Source organism: Neofelis nebulosa, chromosome 16 (genome assembly GCF_028018385.1).
Source record: "Neofelis nebulosa isolate mNeoNeb1 chromosome 16, mNeoNeb1.pri, whole genome shotgun sequence".
Classification (NCBI taxonomy): domain Eukaryota; kingdom Metazoa; phylum Chordata; class Mammalia; order Carnivora; family Felidae; genus Neofelis; species Neofelis nebulosa.
Window position 1 is genome coordinate 2327526 of NC_080797.1, and position 19147 is coordinate 2346672.

Here is a 19147-nt window from a genome sequence, read left to right on the forward strand (position 1 = left end):
TCGAACCCGCAAACGTGATCATGGCCTGAGCCAAAGTCGGATGCTTAACGGAGTGAGCCCCCACACACCCCGCCACCCCCCAGGCGCCCCTGCCCTGGCTCCATTTCAAGGCACCTGCGCACCTTGCCTTTCTCCACGTGGGGGCTAGGAAGCTCTCTCCCCTGCTGGGACCCGGGGACTTTGTCCTGTTTAGCCTTATACTCCCGGCGCCCGGGCCCGTTATCTCCATCTGAGGCCGATTCCTTCGAAGGGGGGGCTCTGGCTGAGAGAGGTGATCTGGGGAGAGGGGAGCATGGGGGACAGGACACCGAGGACGAAGTCTGGGAGGGGCGCAAGGTTCTTTGAAAGGGGCTGGAAAGAGGGTGTGCAGCAGGGGAGAGGGAAACGACGGAGAAGGGCTTCTCGGGGTCTGGCCTGGCCGAGGAGGGGCCCCCAGCCCGCGGTCGCGGGGCTCCAGGAGTCGGGCCCGGGGACCCGGGCGTGGCGTGGGCTGGCCGGGACCCGCGCCAGGCCCCGCCCCTCGGTCCCAGGCCCCGCCCCCACAGGCCCCGCCCCGCCGCCTCGGCCCCGCCCCCCCCCCGGGATTTAGCGCTGGCGGCCTGGGCGGCTCCGCAGCCGCCGTTTCCGCTTTCTCCAGGTGAGGGTCCGGAGGAGCCGGGACGCCCCGCGCAGGGGCTGGCGGAGCCGCCGTCACTTGGGGTGCGTCCGCGGGTGCCCTGTTCGCCTTCCCTCCTTCCCTCCTCCCCCTCTCCTTCCCCCCTCCGCGGCCGCGTTTCCCCCGGTCCCCCTTCCCGTGCTTTCTCCCTCTCACCTGGCAGGTGGTCCCGGGTCTCTCGTGTCGTGGCCTCTCCCCCCCGCCCCGCCCCTCCTCGCGCCCAGTTCCTCATTCAACCCTTCCTCCAGGTCTCCCTCGCGTGGGGGGACGGAGAGGTCCCGGCGTGTGTCAGGGAGAGCGCTGTGCAGGCAGCGGGCGCCCGGAGCACCGGGCCTTAGCGAGCGAAGATTGGTGGAGTTGGGTTGGTGACGCTCAAGGTGGCTTGAGTGACTCAGGGGTGCGGGCCGGGCGCTACCTGGAGCTGAGCTCAGGTGGGTGTGGAAGGGACTGTGCGCCTGGCAGCACCTGCCTCTGTAGGCAGCGCCCGAGCTCAGCTGGCCTGCACCTGACCGCCAATCACAGACGCCCAGCGCGATTTCAAGCGTTGCCGCCTCCGGTGTAGGAAAGGCAGTGACCCTGGGCTTCTGTGGGCGGAGGGGCGGGATGCCCGAATGATTCAGGCCTGCGCGCCCAGGGTGCCCTGGCGTCCCCGTGGGTTGTGGCTTTACGGGGACCTTCACGTCTCGGACACGTGGACGGCCGTATCTCCCAGGCGGTGAGCTGCCGGGTCACAAGTAGGCACAGGAGGGAGGGTATGTGGCAATATGAGCTGCGTTTCATGGCAGCGTCCCGAAGTGTCTCAGATCCGCGAGGCCACCTACCTGGGTGGCTCAGACACCCTCTGCAGCATGTTGTAGATCTCTGTGCGTGTGGCAGTGTTTTGAGCGTGGGAGGCATTGTACCTGTGTGTGTGTGTGTGTGTGTGTGTGTGTGTGTGTGTGTGGTTAGCATATCTGGGCATGTCTGGTAGGTCCCTGGTCCCTGGGCGTCTGGTCTGGGTGCGCTAAGCATACACAGGCTGCGTGCCTTCACAGCTCAGGAGTGAGCAGAGGAACGTGCCTGGGGTCTCCAGGGTGCTCAGCTCTCAGGTGTGAGGAGGGCCGGTTTCTCACTGCTGAGGGGGGTAGGGTAGTGGATCTCAGGCATGGGGGGCGCTCTCCCTGGGGTTTGTGGGAGCGGCGGGATTCCTGGCTGCTCCGGGTGTGTCCCTCCCTCTGCCCCCGCCTCCCCCGAGCGTTTCTGATGGGTGGAGGGTGGAGGCGGCTGGCGAGCGTGTTTCTGGGGTCTCGGTCTCAGGTGCCTTCCTTGGGCTATTGTGTCTGGAGGTGACTGCATCATCCTGAGGGGTTCCTTCTCCAGACATGCTCCCTGAGGCCAGCTCGCTGTGGCTGCTGCGCCTGCTCCGGGACATCCAGCTGGCCCAGTTCTACCGACCCATCCTCGAGGAACTTAATGTTACTCGGCCGGAGCATTTCGACTTTGTAAAGCCTGAGGACCTGGACGGCATCGGCATGGGCCGGCCCGGTAAGGGGCCCCTGCGCAGAGGTCCTGCTCTCTTGGTCCCCAGCCTCGTAGTTTCGAACCCCCTCTGCCCCCCCGCCCCGACACACCAGCCCTCTTCTTTGCCTGTAAATCCTTCTGCAACCTCCACCCCCACCCCCACGTACCACCAAGTCCTCTGATTCTGACCTTCCCCAGCCCAGCGCAGACTGGCCGAAGCCCTGAAGAGACACCGTTCCGGGCTTAAGTCTAAGAACTGGGTCTACAAGGTGTGCATTTCCCGGTGGGGGCCGTGGACTTAAAGGGCCAGCTTAGGCCCGGGAATGGGGTGGGTTGAGTGTCAGGGAGGAGGGCACCCACTTAATTTCCCACCCCTGCTTCAGATCCTTGGGGGCTTTGTACCTGAGCAGAAGGAGACCACCCCCCCTTCAGACAGCCCCCTGTTGTCCCTCCCTGAGCCCGAGGGGGGACTCAAGTGTCTGATCCCGGATGGTGCTGTGTGCAGAGGGGAGCTGCTGGGCTCTGGCTGCTTTGGAGTGGTGCACCGAGGGTTATGGACACTGCCCAGCGGTCAGAGTGTGAGTACCCGGGGAACCCAGTGCATTCTGGGTGCTGGGGCCGGCCGCCCGACTCTTCCGCGTGCCCTCTGTGCTCTGGCCCCCACCGTAGCTGTTCCCTAAGCGTCCTTCCCATCCCCCCCACCCCCCACTCCTCCCAGGTCCCAGTGGCTGTCAAGTCCCTGCGCGTGGGTCCTGAAGGCCCCGTGGGCACCGAGCTGGGGGACTTCCTTCGAGAGGTGTCCATCATGATGAACCTGGAGCACCCACACGTGCTGCGTCTGCACGGCCTCGTCCTGGGCCAGCCTCTGCAGATGGTGAGCAGACCCGGACAGCGGCTCCCAGGGCAGGTGGGCGGCAGGGTCCCCTGGGGCCGGACCTCTGCTCACGCGGCGCCGTGCTCCCGCAGGTGATGGAGCTGGCGCCACTGGGCTCCCTGCACGCGCGCCTGGCCGCCCCGGCCCCCACGCCCCCGCTGCCCGTGGCCCTGCTCTGCCTCTTCCTGCGGCAGCTGGCGGGGGCCATGGCGTATCTGGGGGCCCGGGGGCTGGTGCACCGAGACCTCGCCACGCGCAACCTGCTGCTGGCCTCCCCGCGCACGATCAAGGTGGCCGACTTCGGGCTGGTGCGGCCGCTGCGCGGCGCCCGGGGCCGCTACGTCATGGGCGGACCCCGCCCCATCCCCTATGCCTGGTGAGGGCGCGGAGCCGGGATCCCCGGGCACTAGAGGGCTCTAGAGGGCTGGGGCGGTGTGGACGGCTCCCTCCGGGGAAGGCTGGGACGAGGATTCTGGGAGGGCCCCCGGAAGTCCTCGAGAAGATCACCCAGCTCCTCCGGGAGGGACCCGTGCGGCCCGTTCAGCTGCATTTCCACAGGTGCGCCCCAGAGAGCCTGCGCCACGGGGCCTTCTCTTCTGCGTCTGACGTGTGGATGTTTGGGGTGACGCTGTGGGAGATGTTCTCTGGGGGCGAGGAGCCCTGGGCCGGCGTCCCGCCGTACCTCATCCTGCAGCGGCTGGAGAAGGACCGAGCCCGGCTGCCTCGGCCTCCCCTCTGCCCCAGGGCTCTCTACGCCCTCGCCTTGCGCTGCTGGGCCCCCCACCCGGCCGACCGGCCCAGCTTTCCCCACCTGGAGGGGCTGCTCCAAGAGGTGGGAGCCCCCACCTCCCCAGATGCACCCAGTCTCTGGTTTCTCCCAGAGCTCCGCGCACAGGAGTGACAGATACTCCTGGGCTGGGGTCGGGGACCGGCTCTGGATAACCCGGATTCAGTGTCTACCTGCAGCGGGGCCCAGAGCCCTGGGGAGACAGCTTAGGGCTGCGGAGACAGATGCTGAGGGCTGGGGGACGGAGTACGGAACAGAGAGCAGTAGGTTTGACAGGCAGAGGGAAGAAAGGTCTGCGTGCGACTGGGAAATACAGCTAAGGCGGCCCCAGCATCTCAGGTGCCCCGTGGACGGCTATGTGAGGAATGATACGTAACCAGGGCCAGCCCTGGGCCCTGGGAGATACCGTGCTAAGTGCTTCACATGTCTCCTTCTTGCACGTTGGCCCGCTCCAATCTCACAACAACCCCGTAAGGCCATTATTATCTGGAGTTTACAGATGGGGGCACTTAAGGCAGTGACAGTTTAAGTGGAGGAGTTGGGATTTGAAGCAGTCAATCGACCCAAGAGTGGCGTCCCCTAAATCGGTAAACTGCGTTGTTGAAGACTCTGTCTTTACCCTGAAGGCACCTGGGAGCCATGGAGGGATTTTGAGCAGGGGAGTTCCCAGTCACTTTGCATGTTCTCTCACTCTGGCTTGGAGCAAGGAGGGATGAAAGGAAGGAGACTGAACAAGGGAAGAGCAGGTGGCTGACAGGGGTCATGAAGCAGAAATGAAAGGATGTCTGCGGTCAGGGTCAAGGCAGCGGGGCTGGGAAGAAAAGGAAAATATTTCCAGAGACGCTGGGAGGCAGAGCGGTGCGTGGAGTAAAAGCAGTGCGTGGGAGGACCCTCCCTTGGTTCTCCTGGGCAGAGACAGCCCCCCCCCCCTTTGTTGCTTCCTGACCCCTGGGGTACGTCCGGCTTGGTGTGGAACCCAGATCTGCCACCCCCTACTGGGGGATAGGGACAGTCCCCCCTGGGCCCGGGACGGAGAACATACCTGGTATGGGTTTGATGGGTGGGTACGTAAACAGGAGTCTCCTTCCTCTCCTGCTCACGTGATCTTGCCCTTCTGACTCAGGCCACAAGCCCTGCCACCCTTTCTTCCTGTCTCTGCAGGCGTGGCCTCCTGAGGCACATTGTGTGAGGGAGGTCACAGAGCCAGGCGCCCTAAGGATGGAGACTGGTGACCCCATCACCATCATCGAGGGCAGGTGACAGCCTCGGGCCTCGCGAACGTCCCCAAGGAGGAGGACTCCCACCCGACCTGCCTGACCCTGGTCCCAATCTGCTGCCCCCCCCCCCCCCCCCCCCCCGCCCAGCTCCCTGAACCCTGACCCTCTGCCTCCTCCCTTCCCCGCTGGGCCCCGGGAGCGCCACTAAAGTCGTGGCTCCCACTGGAGCCACCAAGCCCGTAGAGCCCTTTTGTGTTAGGGAGAAAAGAGCCTCCCTTCTTCCAGGCAGCTGCCGCTGCAGGCACACAGCTTGCGAGCTGAATGTGGGCCGGAGCCCAGCCCCCCCTCCCCCTCCGTCCCCTCTAACAGTGCCTCTTCCCACAGCCCGGACTCCACGACCTGGAAGGGCCAGAATGGCCGCACATTCAAAGTGGGCAGCTTCCCAGCCTCAGCAGTGACACTGGCAGACTCGGGGGGCTCGCCAGCCACCCGTCCGGTCCACAGAGTGTCCCCTGCCCGGGGCGAGCTGCACCAGGGAAGCACAGATGGGTGAGTGGGGGACATAAGCCCAGCAATGCCTCTGGAAGGGAAGCTTGGGAAGGGGGTCTGGGGGGGGGGGCGGGAAGCTGGAGGGAAGGCTGGACTTGCCTCCCAGCCGGGGCTTGCACTCTGGGGCTCAGCCTGCCTGGGAGCGCCCCCCCCCCCCCCCGCCCAGAGTTTCCGGTGGGGGGGTGCACACTGATGTGCCCGGTGGGGAGAATGAACCGGATTGCTCTCCAACAGGGACAGAGGGAAGGCCAAGCTTCGGGATTTGCCTCCGGCACGGGGCCAGAGAAGGAAAGTGCCCCTGCAGAGGGCGAGAGGTGGGTGTGGTGCCGGGGACCCGGCTTCTCGCAATTCTGCCCCCGCTCTGAGTCCTGACCTTGGTGTCGGCGACGTGACGGCCCCCCATCTGCCCTCTCTAGCGCCGTGCGTCTCCCCCTGCAGCACCCGCCCTCTCTGTTCTCTGGGGCCTCGGCTGCCTGGGCTGGGGTGTCTGTTTCGCACACCCGTCTTCCTGTCCCCCTAACCAAGGGCCCCCCACGAGCACGGCACAGACACAACGGGGAGAAGGCAGGGCCCAGCATCTGGGCCTCCTCTCAGGTTGATTACTTCTCAACTGTGCAGTCATTTCCAAGAGCCTGGAGTCTGTTCTGTCCCTGGGCCCCCGCCCCACAGGGGGTGGTTCCAGCCCCCCCGAACTTCGCCATGCCAGAGCCGTGACCCGGGGACCCCCTGGCCTGCCATCCTGCCCTCCCTTTGCCTCCAGTCCTTCTCAGCCCAGCCAGCCCCCCAGGGAGCGGCCTCCGTGGCCCAGAAGAGAACCCCTCCCCAGCCACCCCCCGGGAAAACCTGGAGCCGGCAAAGCCACCGTTCCCTCCGGAGGCCTCTTGCCCGACCCCGAGTTGCAGAGGAGGGTTATGGAGGTGAGAACTCCCTGAGGCGGCCTGGTGTCCCGAGGGGCTACAGGTGGGACCGTGGCCTAAGCCGGACTTCGTGCCCCGTAGGTGGAGCTGAGCGTTCACGGAGTCACCCACCAGGAGTGCCAGGCGGCACTAAGGGCCACTGGGGGAGACGTGGTTTCTGCCATCCGGAATCTCAAGGTAAAGCCAGACCCTTCTCTCGGGTTCCCACCCCTCCCGCCCCTGCCCTGTGGCAGCCACCGCCCTCCCTCCTGCCTCCGCAGGTGGACCAGCTCTTCCATCTGAGCAGCCGGTCCAGGGCCGACTGCCGACGCATCCTGGAGCATTACCAGTGGGACCTCTCGGCCGCCAGCCGCTACGTCCTGGCCCGGCCCTGAGCTCTGCTCCCTTGGGTGCGGATACTAGCCTGGATCAAGGGCCTGGCCACGTGGGACCAAGCAGAACCCGGACAGGTCCCATCAGGGCAGATTTTCCCACCTGGGGAGATCGTTGGCAGGTACGGGAGGAGCCCGGGGTCGGGCACTGCTGAATGTCTCCTCCCGCCCTGCCCCTTGGCCTCTGAGGGCTCAGGCTCCCTCGGCTGGTTCATAGAAGGATCTCCTCCGCTCTGCCTCCCACATTGCCAACCACGAGGAGAACTTGGAGGGACACAGCTGCCACACGTCGCACCCACAGGAAGCTTCCACTTGCTACAGAGGGCGATCCAATGGCCATCCTGGGCCTCGGGAACAGCCATCCCAAAGTGCCGTCAGCTGCCACACAGGTCTCTGTGGGAGCAGTCATCTCGGACGACGGAAGCGATCCCGCTGACTTGGGCTACGTGGCCCAGACTGCCTTGGCTTGGTCCCGGGCCATAATGGACGATGAAGTCGCCCTCTTGAACTCAGAGACGCTGGATCTTGGCAGCACGGATCATGAAACGGGCCGGCCCCCACCCAGCCCAGCCGTCCTATTTGCCCATCGTGTCTTCCCATACCAACTCCCTTCTCCTCTCTCCCATCACATACATCTTCCGAAATCCAAAAAGTTACAAAGTTTATATGAATATAACATACAAAGATACAGCCTCCTTCCTAAGGCAAAGGGCAGGATGGGGTGCTTAAGGCTCCGGAGGAAGCTGCGCGAAGCACCGGCTGTGGGCAGGGCCTGGGGGAGGCGGGGATCCCCTCAGAGCGCCACGGTCTGAGGTTGAACCGACTGGCCAAGCTGATGTGGGGCAAGAGCGGTCACGCCTGCCATCTTTGGTGCTGCAAACCCTTGCCCACCCAGCTCCTGCCAGAAAGCCTGAGGGCCCTGGATTCCCAAGGCCGGATCTGGAGCACAGGCCCCGGAAGGGGGCCGGGGGAAGGGAGGAGAAAGCGGACATGCCTGTGTGCCAAGGGCTCGGAGAGACAGCGGTGCGAGGGAGAAGGGTTCTCGTACATACCCTTCCCCAGGGGCCAAGGCGAAGGAGGCCAGGGGACCGGGGTAGGGGTAGGGCGCCGTGGCCCCTAGACTCTCGGGCATCCCCGTCTGTCCCCTGCGGCAAACGTCGCGGAAAGCGGCCGCCTCTGACAGGTGGCCATCCTGGATTCTGGTTGAGGTGATGGTCCCCTCGCCCTGAGGTGGCCTCTAACTGGTGACGGCAGAGGGCCCAGCGCCTCCTCGCTTCTCGAAGAACATGTAGTCCTGACGGGAGGGCACGGTCAACGGGGCTGGCGGGGCCGGCCCGGCTCAGCTCTCACAACCCAGGTCCGGAACCTGCACCCGCCCCCCGCCCCCATAGAGCGTGTCTCTAATCTAGCAGGAGGCCAAGGTGCGCACAGAGCCTTGATGGAGAGCGGGGTGGTGGGAGGGGAGGCGGGGCCGCCGACTCACAATGAGGAACGTGGCTCCCAGCAGCACTGCCTTCACCTTCACGTCCAGATCCAGCGGGAACTGCAGGCCGAAGTCATCCGCATCGGTGAGGGCTTCTTGGAGCAGCCCCCCCCACTGCTTGCTGATCCGGCCCACGCTGCGTGATTCATCCGGAGTCTTCACCTGTCGGGAAGGCAGGAGCCAACTGGGGGGTGGGGGGGGGCGCGGCTGACCTCCCCTGCCGCCAGGCCCCCCTCCCACCGTCGCCGCGTGTGAGCGGCGCCGGCTTTGTCCTCAGCGAATCCTTCCGGCGGGTTTCCCGGTGGCGTCCGGGGAAACCAAGTCACCCTCGGTCACACTGCGTGTGTATAGTGCAAATCTGAGTTCAGACTCACGTCTGTTGCTCCTGAAAGGCCATACGCGAAAACCGAACATAAGCAGCGGCAGGAACGGAAGCACCGAGTACTCGTCTCCGTGTAGGGCTGCTTCCCAGGTTTGTTTTGGTCACCAAAGTACCTGGCGCCCGTAGCTGTTGAGTGGCCTGGTCCAAGAGGGCTAGGGGGCTGCGCTCGACCAGCCAGCCAGGTGCCTAGAAGGCTGTGCCTGCCCAAAGAGGTGCCTTTACCCCGCAAAGTAGCGAGGGCCCTGTCCAAGCTTCATCCAGAGGGGATCCAAGCCCGTCTGGTGGGGGAGGGGCAGCAGTAAGTGGCCTCTGAGGACCAGGATTTCCACCGGCCTCTCCGGGCCCAAGAACAACAGGCCCTGGTGACGGAGGAGGTAATTCACTGCGATTTCCTGATCGTTTCCTATGCTTATTTTCAGGGGCTAGAACTGAAGTGATTGCCTTCTGTGCCCTCCCGGTCCCCTTCCCCCACTGACAGCTCTGGGGCACTTCCTGCAGACCAGTCTCCGGCTGGGCAGGGCCTCTCCCAGCCAGCCCTGCCATCCCCAGTGCAACCCCAAAGAAGGGCTGCTCATAACTACGGAAAAGGGAGCCTGGGTCTCCCAGGGCCCCACGGGCTGCACGTTCCCATGCAGAGGCCACCCAGTCATCTTTCTATCACTGAGCCTCCACCCAGCTCCCAAGGTGACTCGATTTGTAAAAGCAGGCTTAGGTAGGACACCTCATCGGAAGCCTTGGAAAGTCTACGGGCTTCTCCCTGTGATTTCTCCCTTATCTGCCCTGGTGATTATCCCTTAAAGAACCACAGTGTCGGGGAGGTGCCTCTGTCTTCTAGAAACGAAAGCGCTTCCCAGGCCTCACCCCTGGCACTGTCACCACTTGGGTTCTGATGACGAGGACATAGATCACCCGTGGGGGTGGGGGTGGGGGGGCAAGCCGCAGGATGCTGACAAGTGACACTGGTGCTGGCTCCAGGGCCCGGGCTCACACACTCACACATAGCAGCTAGCCCGCAGCAGACCCAGGGGTCATCCTGTGTCCCAAACCAAGCCTGGCCTTAGCTTGTTTCCCCCTCAACACGGGGCGGCAGGTGACAGTCAGCGTTGGTCCTTCCGAGGAAAGCCTCCCTGCCGAGCTTTCAGAAGGCCACCGGGCCACCCCCTTCTGCATGGAGAACACTGGAGATGTGCTAGGAGCCTCAGTGAACTTGGATCAGTGAGCTCAGGGTCTTGACCTTAGTGTTGGCCATCGTGCCTCACAGAAGCTGCCATCTTGGTTTATGAAGCTCCCAGGAATCTCCCCTTCTTCCTGGTACCTCAAAGTTGGTGTCTGTGCCACAGCCACAGGTCCAGCAGGGCCCCACCACGCGCAGGAGGGTCCGGCGATCGGCATCCTGGATGGACAACTTGGGGATGAAGGGATGCCAGGTCTGTAGCACGTGGCCAATGGTGGTGCCGGGAGGGGCCTGTACTTCCATCTGGAGCCAGGGGCAGGCAGGGTCACTGCCAAGCCAGGGCACCCTGGCCCAAGCCCTCAGCTCCCGGGGCTACCACCCGCCCCGCTCCCCACTAGATCTCCCATCCCGCCTGCCACCCCCACCCGAGCTAAGCTTCATCCCAGGCCTCATCACGAGCGGACCACGTTCCATCCTCGGTCCTCCCCATTCCGGCCTGCCCCTCCCCCCACCCAACCCCGTCCCTGGCCCCAGCCCGCCCAGCCCACCTCCTGGAGGCCACATGGGCAGCAGCTGCAGCCACAGTGCAGGGGGCGGAGCAGACGCAGCACCTCTCGATCACTGGGGTCCACCACGCGGACACGCAGGGGCCGGCGGGCGCCACAGCACAGGCGCGCGCAGCAGTGGCTCTCTTCGGCCGCCTGCCCCAGGGGCTGTCCGGCCCCCGAGCGCAGTTCATACCGGTTACATGTCTCCCAGCCCAGGAGCGCTGCCAAGGGGGACACGCTGAGGCTCAGGCCCCGCCACCTGCCCAAGAGCCCCCTGTCTCTGCCCTCGTCACGAGGCCCAACCTACTCCTTCCACTCACTTTCCACTCGCTCGGCCTTCTGGTGAATCAAGATCTGATCAATCTGGAAAGGCAGGAAGGTCCGCGCCCGATGTCAGCTGGCTGGTCTGGACGCCAGGGTCCCCTCCTCGTCACTCTCCCCGCCCCCCCACCCCGCGCCCTCCCACTCACCTGCACCAGGAATTCGAGGCCGGAAGGCACCCCGGGCAGTGGCAAGAACGGGGCAGCAGGCCCTGGGGCCCCGGGGCCGGGCGAAGGGAAAAGAGAGAAGCCGGGCGCAGGGGCAGGCATGTGGGGGGGCACTGGTGCCTGCCCGGGCCCGGGGTGCAGCGCCGGCTCCGGGTACCCAGCCGTCACAGGGTAGGGAGGAGGGGGTGAAGGGGCGTGGCCCTTGGGGGGCAAGTAGCCTGTTGGTGGGGGGACAGGGGTAGATTAGACGGGGACCCGCGGCCACATCCCCTCTCCCCTTGGGCCGCGAGGCTGCAGGGCGATGAGATGGGAAGAGACTGAGGACGACGGGGCGGGGGAGCAGGGCGGCGGCTCCCCGGGAGGAAGGGAGGGGCCCCACACGGCCAGTCGGAGCACATTCCCGCAGGGTGTGCTCGACGCCCAGCTCCCGAGTCCGTGGGGGGATAACGGAGACCCTCAGCCTCGCGCCCACTTACCTGCCATGGGAAAGGGGCGAGAGTTCGCCGGTGTCAGTGTCCGGGAGGCTTAGTTTTGGAGGTGGTGGCAAGTTCGGACACAGCCAGACAGACACAGAGACAGACACAAAGACGGACAGGCAAACGCGGAGAGGCGGCCGCGCGCGGCGCGGGCCCAGGGTCTCTTGGGCGGCGCCTCTGACTCAGGGAGAAACCGAAAGTGTCAGCGGGCAGGGCGGGTACCTGGGACCCTGGATTCCCTCGGGGGCCCCAGAACCGCCCCCTCCCTTTGTTCTCCCATTCTCCGCGGAGGCGGCGGCTGGCAGACGGCCGGAAGGATGGACCCGCGGTCCGAGCGACGGCCCGGCCTCGAGGGAGGCCTCCCGGGCCCCCTGCGCCCCAGTCCCCCCCGGCTCACCTGAAGCCCCTAGAAGAGCTGGCGTGCCCAGCGCTCGGCGGCTCGCAGGAGCTCGGGGAGGCGGGCCCGGGCCCCGACCCCGCCCCTCGACCCGTCCAGGCCCCGCCCCTCCCGGCCCGGGCGGCGCGCGTGCGCACAAAGGAAGCCGGCTCTCCTGCGGGGCCGCGAGCCGTGCGCCGGGGAGCTCGCTGGCGTGGCCGGCGTCCCCGCCCGCTCCGCCCCGCCGCTCGACACCAGAGGAGGCCCGCCTGGGGAGGGCCGCCGGCCCAGACCTAGCCCGGCGACCCCCGCCGCGTCTGCGGGCGCAGAGCGCTCGGTGTCCCCGGTTGGGAAGCCAGGGCGGCTGGCGCGGCGCTGGACCCCAGGCTCCTCCTCCCGAGGGCGGTTCGGGCCTCGCTGACGCAGCGGAACACCCTCCACACTCCTTCTTTGGCTTCTAGGACTGGCCCCCCGGCTCCCTTTCCACCTCCCCGGGGGGCTGCCCCCGCGGCTGCTCGCCGTGACGCTGCGGTCATCCACACAGACACCTTGCTACGACAGTACGTCTTCCAGGAGCCCCTGGCCACGTGGGTGACAGGCCGCCAAACGGTGGCAACAGTGAGCGTGCGCGCAGTGAGGTCCGGGGGTGGCCAGAGGACGCGGCGCGGTTAGCAGGAAAGCCTCCCCCCCCCCCCACCCCGGTCCCCACTGCCAGAGGAGTCGCTTCTTCTGGGTCCTGAGCAGAGAGGCCCGCAGGTGTAAGGAGGTGCTGAGCCTGGGGCCCTGTAGGCAGAGCAACGAGAGAAGAGTTGAGAGAGGGAGGCCACCCACCTACCTGCACGGAAGGCCTGGTGGCAGCTGGGACTTGGCCCCAGGGGCAGCGGGGGGGCCCACCGAAAGATGTTAAGACCCAAAGAGAAGGTCGAATTTGGGTTTTAGAAAGACACATCGAAACCACAAGGTGGAGAACCACGAGGGCGCCCGGGCTGGGTGGTGGACGGCGGCCGGAGGAGCGGGTGCTGTGCTAGGTGCAGACAGGAGTGGTAAATCGGGGAGATGCTGACACAGCAAATCTAGAGCTTGTTTGAGGGGTGACATGTGGAGGTGAGGCGTTCCGGATGACCCCAGGTACCTGTCTGGTGACCACGCAGGTGGAGGGGTCACCCACCAAGATGAACATACAGGGAGGGGCGGCGGCTGGGTGGCTCAGTCGGCTGAGTGTCTGTCTTTGGCTCAGGTCACCATCTCCCGGTTTGTGAGTTCAAGCCCCGAATTGGGGTGTCTGCTGTTAGAGCCCACTTCCGATCCTCTGTCGCCCTCTCAATGCCCCTCCCCTGCTTGTGTGCGCGCTCTCTCTCAAAAATAAATAAATATTAAAAAAATATATATGTGAACATAGAAGCAGGTTTTCAGAGATGGGTCCAAGTTCTTCTGGGCTGGTCAGCTGCTCCCACAGCTTCAGCCATCATCAGCTTCGGACCCAAGTGCCTGACCTCTCCCCCCCGGGGGTGCTTAAGTACCCCAGATTCTACGTGGCCCAAACCATGCACCGGCATCCACCAAAACATCAACATACAGAAACTCAGTTACTCAACAAAGATTTAGTGAGCGCCTACTATATGTCAGCTTTTGAGAGGAATATACAGCAGTTTTTAAAAAAATTAACCAAAATTGCTGATCTCCTGGGGCTTACGTTCTAGCAGAGAAGAGACAGATAGTGTAAAATATACTAGAAGTCAGAGGGTAACAAGTGCTATGGAGAAAAATTGAGCAAGATGAGGACAGAGAGTGGTGGGCAAGGGTTGCAGTTTTGCAGAGGGTGAACTTGGAAGGTATCACCAAGAAGGTGGTAGTTGAGCCAAGACCTAACTGTAGGAGGTCAAGGACGGAACCAGGCTGGCCTCTGGCATAAAAAAAAAAAAAAAAAAAAAAAAAAAAAAAAAAAAAAAAAAAGTTTCAGACAGCGCAAACAAGAAAGGCAAAGTGTGCCTTAGTCATTCAGTGAACAAAAGTGACCCCAGTGTGGCTGGAATGGAACGAACCAGGCAGAAGGAATGGAGATCCCAGGAGCCCAGATCACATACAGCCTTGCAGACCACTGGATTATACTGAGCGAGACAGGAAGTGTTGCAAGGTTCGGATAGAGACGTGAGCCTTACACACGCGGTGGTCCTCAGCTCTGGCCACAAGATAGAATCATCTGGGTGCTTCACAAAATACCTCTGCACAGGCCCCATGTCGTATCAACAATTGAATTAGAGTATCTGGGGTAAGGTGCAGCTATCAGAACTTTCTGGGAATTTCTCCAAAGACTTTAATGTGCAGCTAAGGCTGAAGATCACTGTTACAGGGTCTCTCTCTCTCTCTCTCTCTGTCAGGCTGCTTTGTCTAGAGCAGGCTGTAGTTAGGCAAGGGCAGAAGGACATTCTTGCAAAAAGCGAGGGGGGATGTGATGGTGACTTTGACCAGGGGCCAGATCGGTAGCAATGGAGGTGGTGGGAAATGGTCAGATTCTGGTTATGCATTCAGCCAATGACGTGTTGACTTGATAATGGCTTGGATACAGGATGTGAGGAAAAGGGCAAAGTTGACTCAGGCTTGGCCCAGGAGGCCATTCCCAGCGGGCCCTGCTCTTCCTGTTTGGTCATTTCCTGTCTGCCCACTCCATCCTGAGCTCCAGGCACTTCTGCTGTCTCTCTCGTCTTGTCACCAGTATGGTGTGTCCCTTTTCTTCTGGGGAACAAGTCACGCTGAAAGCTGGCAGATGGACAGAAGTCTGTACCAGGCTCCAAAAACCAAAGGAGCCCACCTGGGCTGTACCAAACTATCTCTTGAAAGGATCGGTCTTCGCTGCGGAAGATTGGAGTTTCTTGGTGCTCACAGGAAGGAAAGAGCTTAGCTCTGGGAATTGGACAGAGGAGAGTTTGAACCCCAGGCCACGCTGGTCCCAACTACGATACAGAACAAGTCACTTCACCTCCGTGAGCTTTAGTTCCCATGCAGGACTATCGAGAAGATTAGACACAGTGCGCAGTAATAATAGGGACCGATTATCAAGCAGGCCTTATTTATCCTGGTTCCTCAAGAGCCCCGCTCAGGGCCAGGGTCAAAGCTAAGGGATCACATTACACGGAGGGTGGCCATTCCAGATGTTGGCGCCTCCCCCACCTGGAGGTTTCCTCTGAGGCTGTATTTCAGTCATCACTACAATGAAATATTGTGATCTACTAATATACCTCAAATCATGCCTCCTCCCTGGATATCAATGCTTCAGTGGCTCCCCATTGCCCTCAGAAGAGAGTCCAACATCTCAGCCCAAGGCCCTCCATCGTTTGCCCTGCTATTTGCCATTTTTCCCTACGACCCTCTCAAGGTCTTTCAAGCCAGCCACCAGGAATTTTTTGACGTCTCAAATGCCCCGGGCTCTCTTTGGCTTCAGGGCTGCCCGGATAGCTCTTGCCTGGGGTCTGGAACACACCCCTTCCCCTTCTGCATCACCGAACTCCTTCAAGGTCCCCACTGAACATTCTGGCACCCAACAGCTGCTCCGAGGCTCTGGAGCTCAGTAGGGACTAGTTGGAGGGGAGACAGAAATTCTAGTATCCCTCTCATTTACAGAAATGGTCCATTTTTTTTGTTTGTTCATTTATTTCTGAGACAGAGACAGAGCATGAGTGGGGGAGGGGCAGAGAGAGAGAGGGAGACACAGAATCGGAAGTAGGCTCCAGGCTCTGAGCCATCAGCCCAGAGCCCGACGCGGGGCTCGAACTCACGGACCGCAAGATCATGACCTGAGCCAAAGCTGGACGCTCAACCGACTGAGCCACCCAGGCGCCCCTGGTCCGTGCTTTTTTGAATGCAACTTTCTGAAAAGTTAAGCATGCACCTCTGATATATCACACAGATATGAACTTTATGAGACGTACACAAAAATGAAAAGTAAAAAGATGGAAGTTAAAATTTGTGTACATAGGGGCGCCTGGGTGGCTCAGTTGGTTGAGCATCTGACCTCGGCTCAGGTCACGATCTCATAGTTTGTGGGTTCGAGCCCCACGTCGGGCTCTGTGCTGACAGCTCAGAGCCTGGAACCTGCTTCGGATACTGTGTCTCCCTCTCTCTGCCCCTCCCCTCTCTCAAAAATAAATAAACATTAAAAAGAAAATTGTGTACTGGGGCGCCTGGGTGGCTCAGTCGGTTGAGTGTCTGACTTCACTCAGGTCATGATCTCACAGTTGATGGGTTCGAGCCCCCACATCAGGCTCTGTGCTGACAGCTCGGAGCCTGGAATCTGGTTCAGATTCTGTCTCCCTCTCTCTGCCCCTCCCCTGCTCACACTCTATCTCTCTCTCTCTCAAAAATACACACTACAATTTTTTAAAAAAATTTGTGTGCTTAGGAGCTCTAACTTTTTTCCATTAAAATTTGAAAACCACTGATTTAAAGTGGATAGAGAAGCCAGCCAGGCAGTCACAGCCAGAGGGAAAACCAGGAGGGGTGTCCTAGAAACAACAGGATGTATTTTAAGGACAGTGTGGCCAACTGTGTCAAATGCTGCAGAGGCTAAAGACAAGATTAAGTCAACCATTGAGGGCACCAGCCTGGCTCAGTCGGTACAGTGTGGGACGCTTGATCTCAGGGTTGTGAGTTCAAGCCCCACATTGAGCATGGAACCTACTTAAAAAAAAAAAAAAAAAAAAAAAAAAAGGGAGGTGCCTGGATGGCTCAGTTGATTGGGGTCCGATTCTTTTTTTTTTTTTTTTTAATTTTTTTTTTCAACGTTTTTTATTTATTTTTGGGACAGAGAGAGACAGAGCATGAACGGGGAAGGGGCAGAGAGAGAGGGAGACACAGAATCGGAAACAGGCTCCAGGCTCCGAGCCATCAACCCAGAGCCCGACGCGGGGCTCGAACTCACAGACCGTGAGATCGTGACCTGGCTGAAGTCGGACGCTTAACCGACTGCGCCACCCAGGCGCCCCTATTGGGGTCCGATTCTTGATTTCAGCTCAGGTCTTGATCTTGGGGTCCTGTAATCAAGCCCCTGTTGGGTTTCACGCCCAGCGTGGAGCCTAATTTTTAAAAAGAAAGAAAGGGGAAAAAAAAAAAAAAGAAAGAAAATCATCCATTGGATCAGGCAACCAAGACCTCTAAGCGATCCGTGGATCCTTCCGAGGGCATTTGTGGGGAAGAGAGGGGATGGGAGACCGGTCAGAAGAGGGGTGCTGAGTAAACCTGAGTCCAGATCTTTCCCAAGCCCCCACACTTCCCCGAGCTCCCCAACAACCTACTTGGATGTGTCCCAGGCATTTCAGAAGCAACCTGCCCCAAACTGACTGCCTCCCCCTCATCTTCCCCCTCCTTCCGTTCTTCTCATCTGAGTAACAGCACCTCCAACCACTAGGTGTATAAACAGGAAGCCTCCTGCTCATTTCACCCTTACATCCAATCCATTAGCAGTTCCTATCGGTACGACCCTCAAAATATATCCTGCATCGGACCCTTTCCACCACCTCTTCCACCCTAAGCCAAGCCAGCACCATCATCTCATCCCTGGCCTTCCCGACTGGCCTGTGGCCACCCTGGCTTCTTCCAGATCTTTTAAGCGCCCTGGGTTAAGTGGGTTGAGCATCCAACTCTTGGTTTGGGCTCAGATCATCATCTCGCGGTTTCATGAGTTCGAGCCCCAAGTCAGGATTCTCTCTCTCTCTGCCCCTCCTCCTGTCTCTAAATAGATAAATCCGTAAAAATTACATGTATAAAAGGGCCTAGCCTTCTCTTACTTGAAACCTTTCAACAACTCACTGTTGCTCTACAGATTTCAAGCGCTTTACTACTCCCTGCAAGGCCTGCAAGGAGTACCTGGGGGCCCTCATCACTACCCATCAGCCACATGGTTTTTGCTCTGTCTCCAACCACCCTCCCCCCTGCCTGATTTTCTCCTGCCTCAATGATTTTGGACTGCTCCTTTCTAGCCCGTTTCGCCAGCTTGTCTTTCCACCTAGGACATGCTTCCCCTCCAACTCTGTACCTGGTTAGCTCCAGCTTCAATGGGACCTCCTCTGTGAGGCCTTCCCATCGGAGGGGGGGGACACACCCTCCACGACCCCACTGTCCCGCTGCCTCCCTGCTCTTTTCCTGCGCGTTCAGAGCACAACTCACAACCATCCATTTGTATGCTGAGCTGTTAAAGCCCGTTTTTACTACTTTGAAACTCGGCCCACACAGATCGTGGAGCCCCACTCTGCCCCACCTTCCCCACCTCTGTCTCTGTTTGTGGTCTCCTCCACAACAGAGTCTTCTTTTTAAGTTTATTTATTTAAAAAAATTTTTGTTAATGTTTATTTTTGAGAGAGAGAGTGCACGAGCGCGAGCAGGGGAGGGGCAGAGGGAGAGGAAGTCACAGAATCAGAAGCAGGCTATTGGCTCTGAGCTGTTAGCACAGAGCCTGACGTGGGGCTCAAACTCACAGACCGCGAGTTCATGACCTGAGCCGAAATAGGGCGCTTCACCGACTGAGCCACCCAGGTGCCCCTAAGTTTATTTATTTTTTTGGGGGGGGGGAGGGGCAGAGAGAGAGAGGAAGACACAGAATGGGAAGCTGGCTCCTGGCTCTGAGCTGTCAGCACAGAGCCTGATGTGGGGCTCGAACTCACGGACCACGAGATCATGCCCTGAGCTGAGACAGGACGCTTAACCAACCGAGCCACCCAGGTTCCCCTCAGTTTGTTTTTGAGCTAGAGGAAGAGAGAGTGCAGAGAGTGGAAGAGGGAGACAGAATCCCAACCCTGCTCAGTGCTGTCAGTGCAGAGCCCGACGCAGGGCTCGATCCCATGAACCGTGAGATCATGACCTGATCTGAGATCAAGAGTTGGGCGCTTAATGGACTGAGCCACCCAGGCGGCCCCGCAACAGAGCTCTTTTAAGGATCATCTCAAGCACTGAAGCCTTTTATGCGCCCCCCATACATGAAGATCTGTCCCTGCGTTGAACCCCAAAGAATTTTGTAACTAATGGCACTACTCCTGAGCTGCCTTGCCTTAACTCTGACTTCTAGAGTGAATGTTCAATAAATGTGTGGCCTGGCAGGCCTGAAAACTTTACCCTACAGTAACCCTCAGTTCTAGTGGGCAGCAGAACCGCATGGTGACTTGGGCCCAAAGAGTGCTTCCGAAAGATTCTGCAGTATTTCCAACATTCTTTAGGACTCTGACGCCCACCGGTTTCAGAACCTCCTAACGAGCTAATCTCGAATGAACAGAATCCCCAGACCCAAGATTCAGTCTCAGGAAAGGGAAGGAGTCCAGAGGTGGACAATGCTTACCCTTCTTTCTCCACGAGGTTAGACGAACA

General features: G+C 60.7%; 2 protein-coding genes across 8 annotated transcripts; one reads left to right on the top strand and one right to left on the bottom strand.

Moving 5' to 3' along the window:
- Positions 1–555: 555 nt before the first annotated feature.
- On the top strand, positions 556–7383 carry TNK1 (tyrosine kinase non receptor 1). 5 transcript variants are annotated; one of them, XM_058703091.1, is made up of 13 exons: positions 556–637; positions 1952–2179; positions 2354–2424; positions 2539–2733; positions 2874–3029; positions 3122–3405; positions 3588–3861; positions 4978–5072; positions 5418–5582; positions 5817–5896; positions 6201–6499; positions 6581–6676; positions 6760–7383. In XM_058703091.1, the coding sequence occupies exons 2-13, from the start codon at positions 2017–2019 to the stop codon at positions 6871–6873; spliced, it is 1992 nt and encodes a 663-aa protein (XP_058559074.1). In that variant the 5' UTR covers positions 556–637; positions 1952–2016; the 3' UTR covers positions 6874–7383. The 5 variants fall into 5 exon arrangements, 4 of the variants coding, with proteins under 4 accessions (XP_058559074.1, XP_058559072.1, XP_058559073.1 ...); XR_009254767.1 differs by having other exon boundaries at positions 579–699; positions 6343–6499; positions 6760–6811; XM_058703089.1 differs by having other exon boundaries at positions 579–699.
- A 131-nt stretch (positions 7384–7514) lies between these two features.
- On the bottom strand, positions 7515–12357 carry PLSCR3 (phospholipid scramblase 3). Of its 3 annotated transcripts, none has more exons than XM_058703094.1 (8): positions 11819–12357; positions 11422–11598; positions 10928–11163; positions 10778–10820; positions 10458–10678; positions 10051–10212; positions 8354–8515; positions 7515–8164 (listed from the first exon to the last, which is right to left on the bottom strand). In XM_058703094.1, exons 2-8 carry the CDS (start codon positions 11426–11428, stop codon positions 8108–8110), a joined length of 888 nt encoding a protein of 295 aa, XP_058559077.1. In that variant the 5' UTR covers positions 11429–11598; positions 11819–12357; the 3' UTR covers positions 7515–8107. The 3 variants fall into 3 exon arrangements, with proteins under 3 accessions (XP_058559077.1, XP_058559078.1, XP_058559076.1); XM_058703095.1 differs by having other exon boundaries at positions 11422–11602; XM_058703093.1 differs by lacking the exon at positions 11819–12357 and having other exon boundaries at positions 11422–11812.
- Between the last annotated feature and the right edge of the window lie 6790 nt (positions 12358–19147).